The sequence below is a fragment of the Elephantulus edwardii genome, unplaced genomic scaffold (genome assembly GCF_000299155.1).
Source record: "Elephantulus edwardii isolate Elephantulus edwardi_28Jun2011 unplaced genomic scaffold, EleEdw1.0 scaffold00059, whole genome shotgun sequence".
Taxonomy (NCBI): Eukaryota; Metazoa; Chordata; class Mammalia; order Macroscelidea; family Macroscelididae; genus Elephantulus; species Elephantulus edwardii.
In genome coordinates this window covers 6,053,337-6,060,391 of record NW_006399809.1, presented here as the reverse complement: position 1 = coordinate 6,060,391, position 7,055 = coordinate 6,053,337, and the positions used below count along the sequence as shown (strand labels likewise).

Here is a 7,055-nt window from a genome sequence, read left to right as displayed (position 1 = left end):
TCCTCAATGAGATGGATCGATTCAGTGATTAGGGTAATGTGAGTAGGTGTGTCAGAAATAGTGAGATTGGCACAGGATAGAGCAGGGTTTAGAACTCTTGTACACAGGGTAGCTATGAGTCATAAGTGACCCTACGGCACATAACAACAACAAAAACTTCTTAAAGAATCCTTTCATGTGTATTATTTTAAGGTGTTGTGGAGGCCTAGTCTGTAGCATGGTGAACTGCTACCCAAAAGGCAGAGCATCTCTTGTGGTTTGAATCTGCTAGTGTTCCTTTAAAAGACAAATCGGCAGTCTCCTCCTATTTAGAGTCTCAGAAGCCTGATGGAGGGTGTTAAGAGTAAGAAACAACTAGACAGCAGTGAATTACAGATTATGTTGAGATATAATTCTTGGGCTATCTTAACTCCCTAACAGCTTTTAGGGTACTTACTTTCCTTTTCATATGATGAAGTAAAATATCATTTCAATAGCTCAGAAATTATACCAATGTATATAACACATTTATTAATAAAGATTAATGTAAAAAAACCCCTATTATTCTAAAATATGGGCTTTTAAAGTTCATTAGTCTTTAAAACTTTACTGATCTCAAGGAGCTCTAATAGTGCAGTCCATAACGTGTTAGGTTATGAACAAAGCTTCACCTGCCCTTTCTCCAGATCTTTTCAATCTGTATGCTGAGCAAATTATTAAAGCAGCTAAACTATGTAAAGAACAGCATGGCATTGGGATTGGAGGAATGCTCATCAACATCCTATGTTATACAGTGGATACAATCATGCTTGTTGAAAGCAAGGAGAAACGTAAGCACTTGCTCCAGAGGAGCAAGGACTGCAGCCTTCAATATGAGTGACATTTCAATAAAAAATCTCATTACTGGATCAATAAGAAACATCATAATAGATTGAGAAAGGATCAAAATTGTTAACAATTACACCTTGTTTGGATCCACAGTCAACACCCTAAGTATCAGAAGGCAGGAGATAGGGAAATGTAGGGCACTGGGAGAGTCTACTGTCAGGGACCTCTTCAAAGTCCTCAATAGCAATGGTGTCAGTTTAAAGACTAAGTTGTGCCTGATACAAGCCAAAGTCTTTCCAATCATTTGTTGTGCTTCTGAGAATTAGACAGTGAAGGATGACAGGAGAAGAACTGATGCATTTGAGTTGTGAGGTTGGAGAAAAGTGCTAAATACCCCACAGACTGCCAAAAGAACAAACAGAGAAGGTGTGTCTTGGAGAGAGTACAACCAGAGTGTTTCTTAGAGGCAAAGATGGGTAAGCACTGTCTCATGTATTTTGACATGTTGTTAGCAGAGGCTATACCCTGAAAAGGGACATCATGATTGACAAGGTGGAAGGTTAGCAAAGTAGAAGATTCTCAGTGAGACAGAGTGATACAGCGCCTGTAGCTATAAACTCAAATGTGTCAAAAATAACAAGGTGCAGGACAGAGTTCAGATCTACTGTTTACAGGGTTGTTACGACTTAATAACAAGAATAAGTTCATTCAAAGTGAGGAGATAACTTTCTGTGTCTTATTTTTATGCCAATCCATCAGATTTTTTGTTGTTTTTTTTTTTTACAAACCAACTGTTTCTTTTGTTCCACTGCATGATCACTTGAAATTCAGAATTGCCCCATTATTACTGGAATTATTTTTTTTTAATTAATTTTAATGAACATTTACAGAGATTTTGTATTTTCATTCATTCATTGTTGCACTTTTCTCCCTGCCCACCCATCCCCCCTAGTTCGCTCCTCTATTTGAAAAGTAAAAGAAAAATTCTTTCATTGGTATAAAATTCCCCCTTCCCCCAAGTACACTCCACTATGCAACCTTCATTCTGGACTCTTGTCATAATACCCAATCATATATCACTTTTAAACTGTTCTCTCCCTCATCTGTTTCAATGCAGTATACATAATTTATCCAATTTTTCTCAGTCTTACCCCAACCATGATGTCAGTCCTGTTCTACAACAGTGGCACCATGCAGTATGTCTTTTCTTGACTGAGATATTTCACTCAGCATAACGTCCTCCAGGGTCACCCATTTTGAATAATACTGCATGAGTTCCTTTTTTTCCAATGCACCATAGTATTCCATTGTGTGAATATACCACAGCTTCTCTACCCATTCGTTTTAGGTTGTTTCGAACTCTTTGCTATTATGAACAAAGCCACAATAAACATGGGTGTGCATATATCTGCCTGGGTGGCAGTTATGGTTTCTTTAGGGTATATTCCCAGTAGTGGAATTAGCCTTCCATAGCGGTTGAACCATTTTACACTTCCACCAAGAGTGAATAAGGGTTCCAGTTTCTCCACAACCTCACCAGCATTTGGTGTTTTCTGTTCTGTTAAATTCTGATACTCTTACTGGGATGAGATGATATCTCACAGTTGTTAATATTGTGAAAATGACAATACTACCAAAGGCAATTTATACAGTCAATGCAATCCCAATACAAATACCAATTCCATTCTTCAATGAGATGGAAAAGGCAATCTCCGATTTTATTTGGAATGGAAAGAGGCCCCAAATAAGCAAAGCACTCCTTAAAAAGAGAAATAAGGTAGGAGGCATCTCACTCTCTGATTTCCAAACCTACTGCACTGCCAGGGTGGTCAAGACAGTGTGGTACTGGTATAATAACAGAGATATAAATTAATGGAACAGAATAGAAAATCCAGAAATCAGCCCATCCACCTATGGTCAATTGATTTTTGACAAAGAGATGAAATCAGTTAAGTGGGGAAATGACAACCTTTTTAACAAATGGTACTGGCAAAACTGGAAAACTACCTGTAGAAAACTCAAGCGAGATACATACCTCACTCCATACACAAAAACCATCAAATATTTTTAAAGTTACATGTCACATTCTTCCCATGGCTCAGTTCCTGCTGGTACTAATCTGCCATGGCCTCTGAAATGTGCACTGAGTAAGGCAGTACAAGCTCAAGATGACAGGAGAAGGAAGTCTTCCGAGGCAGAGTCAAGAGCCCCCCTTGATATTCCAGAAGTTTCTCTCTCCATGTGGTTAGACAGATATCCCAAGATTATCTCAGCACTGCCTTACCTCAGACTCGTCAGTAGACTCTTCAAGGGACATGGCTTCCTACAAAGCAGAACAGAGGAAAATTGTCAAAATAAACTACAAAACAAAACTGTCAAAATAGACAACAAAAGGATAAAAATCACCTACAGCTGAAAAGAATTTCTAAGTTTCCACCACAAATACTCATTTCTCATTTTTTTTTTAATGCATGTTTTCATCATGTTCAACTATCAACTCCATGTACTCCAGGTATCCCATGCCTCTGACTTCCCTCCCCAGAAGGGACTAAGGAGGGTCACTATAGGTTTTACTATAGATTTCACTGCTCCTGCTGACCCCCTCTCAGTCAGCAGATTAGCAAATTATCCCACACACTTGTCTTCTCAGTATATGAAAGACTCCCTCGATGATAATGGGAAATCAGTCTTGCAAAGTAGCATGACTGATGTTGGAAGGGAAGGAGAAACTGTGGTCTCAAATTAACTATAAGCCAATTTTAAAACAAAAAAAAAATCTAGCATGTTATTCATCAGTATTGCTATACATCTGGCTGAAACATAATTATTCTTTCATTTAAACCTGGCAGTATTACCCATCAGATACTGTGCAAATAAATGGTAAAATTTAAATTCACCTTTTAAACCATTAACCTTAACACTTTCTGCCATTTAACACAGTTTCCTTCATGTGATACAATGAATCTTGCTGCTCTGCAGGAAATAAAGCAAAAAAGGGAAAAAATGGACTTGATCCTGCTAATCTCTCACCTGTCCACAGCATGAGAGAATCTGCTGATGCTGTGTGTCCTCCAAGAGGTCAGCGAAATGAAGATTTACTTAACGGACTTATTTATAGATATCAATAGCAGTAAAAGTTTACAACTAATATGCTGACACTGAATGTAAGCATTTTACAACAATCCACGAGATAAAGAACTGAAAAAAGGGAGTAGGAGACAAAGACTTCTCTGATAAAAACTAGCATTTTCTCAGGTGAGGAGCAGAAAAAAGGACATTTAGAAGAAAGTCAGATGCACATACAGCCCAATGGAAGCTCAATGAATGCAACTCTAGTTCATCAAAATATTTTCAAATCACTCATCAGAACTCAGAATAACCTATGGAGCAGAAACTCACCAAAATGCAGCTTGGTGAACAAACTATAATTCCTGTCCTCAAAGGTGTCTATAAAACTAGGATAACTGTTACTTGTAATTAAGAATTTTATTAGCCATATTATTAATGGATACTGGCATTTTCTCTGTATCCTGGTGCAGTCTACTGAGTAATTGTTGACCTAATTCACACAAAGTTTTTATTAACTTGGAGAGACAATCTCTTCCCATTAGTTTTTTATTATTTGAATTATGTCACACACACAAAATCCTACTGCTGCCAAATCAATTCTGATTCATAGTGACCCTATAGGAAAAGCCAGACTGGACCACAGTATGAAGGAGTAAATCTCCATGGAAGTAGACTGCCACGCCATTCTCCTCAGAGTGAATGGTGGGACTGACTTCTGGTTAGAAGCTGAAAGCTCACTGGGCCACAGGCACCCCCAATGCTTTCTGCACCAGAGGCCTTTAAAGTTGTAGCATTTTTAAGGCTCCATACTGGCATGGGCACCTCAGCAAGTAGTGAGGGTTAAGGTTCAGCCAGTCAAGAGAGTTTGGGGCTTATGCTTTATATTTCCACATTGTCAACCAAACCAGAAATTTAGAAATCCCTGATTGTTTCTAAATGCTAGCTCTTTTTCCCTATAATCCAAATCATAACTACAACCTCAAGCCACAAAATCCGCAAGCAGCCTCCCATGGCCTTTCTTCCTGCTATACCCCCTCAGTTGTTGGTGTTGCTGTGTACCATCAGGTAGGAACCAACCCACCCCTGATCCTCCAGAGAGTTCCTAAAGGTAATAAATCGCACAGGAGGAGACTGCTCATCCTTCTCGTGTGGAGTAGCTGATGGATACAACCACATGCCTTTGGCTTTGCTTCCTACCATTAGGCCACAAGAACTCCTTTAATCTTTAGCTAGCAGCCTTGGTGGTGTAGTACATAACGTGTTAGGTAAGCAGTTCAAATCCTCCAGAAGCCCCACACAACATGGGCTTTTTCTGTTAAGTTTCCCAGCCATACAATCCCAATGGAAGGTCGTGATAGTTGGACTCAATTAAATAAACAGCACTTTGTGTAGTTTCTTAGTTTTGGTCCTAAAATATTAGTCATTTGTTGCCAATGCCTATGTTCAAATATTAATCAAAAGGTTGGTGGTTCACAAGTTAAAAGGGGGACAACTGGCTTGATGCTGCTAATCTCCCTCCTATTAACTGTGCAAGAGGATCTGCTGCTGCCATGTTGTCCTCCAAGAGGTCTGCAAAGTGAAAGTTTACAATCAAAAGTTACAACCAATATGCTGACACTGAACAGGAGTTGGAATTGACTAAACAGCAATAGTGTTATGGGTCTTAAAATAGTTACTATTTTAGACATTTTTAATAACCTCCATGACTTCTGCCTGCATCTCTCCTACTATTTACCCACAGTAACAATTCAACATAAGTTGTCTGATAATAATAAGTTCTTGTTGTTATGTGCCATTGAGTCACCTGCAACCCATAGTGACCCTATGTACAGTAGCTCTGAAGCCTGCCCTATCTTGAGTCAGTCTCACTGATTCTGAAACTCCACCCTCCATTGCACCAGTTACTGTATCAAGCCATCTCATCCGTGGTCTTCCTCTCCTACAATGTCCCTCCACCCTTCTGAGCATGAGGTCCTTCTCCAAGGATTGGTCTCTCCTGGCCACGTGCCCAAGGTATGTAAGATGGAGCTTCAAAATCCTAGCCTCCAAGGAGAAACTTGGTTTCACTCTCTCCAAGGCAGACCTATTTGTTCTCTTGGCAGTCCATGACTCTGGACAGTTTAAGACTCTTCTCCAGAACCACAGATTAAAGGCATCTATTCTTCTTCTGTCATCCTTAGTCGCTGTCCAGCTCTCTGATGCATAGCCTGGATTAGGCACAGCTCAGTCTCTAGACTGACATCATCAATTTCAGTACTCTGGAGAGGTTCCTGACAGCAGATTTTCCCAATGCAGTTCATCTTTTGATTTCTTGATTGCTGGTGCCAAGAGTGTTTGATTGTGAAGTCAAGCAAGCTGTAATTGATAACAACTTCAATCTCTTCTCCATCTATCATGATGCTGCCACATGGCCCAGTGGTGAGAATCTTTGTTACCTTGATGTTGAGCTTCAATCCATATTGAAGACTACAATCCTTGACCTTTTACAGCAAGTGCTTTAGGCCCTTCTCGTTCCCAGCAAGCAAAGTTGTGTCATCTGCATGTTATTGATGAGTCTTCCTCCAATCCTGATGCCACATTCCCCCTCATAAAATCCAGCTTCCCAAATGATTTGTTCTGCATATAGATTGAAAAGATGTGTAGAAAGGATACATCCCTGATGCATACCTTTCCTGATTTTGAACCATGCGGTGTGTTTCCTTTCTCTGTTCTGAAGACTGCTTCTTGGTCCAACTACAGGTTTTGCATAAGCACTATCAAGAGTTCTGAGATTCCCATTTTTTTCAAGGTTTGCCACAATTTGTTGTGCTCCACAGTCAAATAAGTAGTAGATTTAAATAGGCAACATTCTTCCCTTCCACTTCCCAAACAACATGCCTCTGGAAACTCTACGAATTTTGATAAATGACGATAGTCATGAAAAGGCTTCAGGCTTTTTGTTCATACAGTCGCTATGAGTCATATTCGAATCGACGACAATCAACAACACATATCTATTTGCATTTACAAACAATACCAACTGCCTTTTTGCCATGTTGTTGTTGTTATGTGCCGTCAAGTCGCCTGCAACTCATAGCAACCCTATGTACAAGAGTACTAAAGCCCTAAATACTGTTCTGTCCTGTGCCAATCTCACTGTCTCTGACACACCTACCCCCATTACCCCAGTCACTGAATCA

At 39.7% G+C, this 7,055-nt stretch overlaps 1 protein-coding gene across 1 annotated transcript in view; it reads right to left on the bottom strand.

Annotated features, from left to right (window-relative positions):
* Positions 1-7,055, bottom strand: part of VPS41 (vacuolar protein sorting 41 homolog (S. cerevisiae)) — a 286,074-nt gene that overhangs the window by 270,993 nt on the left and 8,026 nt on the right. The window contains exon 2 of the mRNA XM_006887620.1: positions 3,092-3,130. Within this exon, the coding sequence (XP_006887682.1) occupies positions 3,092-3,130 (39 nt within the window). The remainder of the gene's footprint in view (positions 1-3,091; positions 3,131-7,055) is intronic.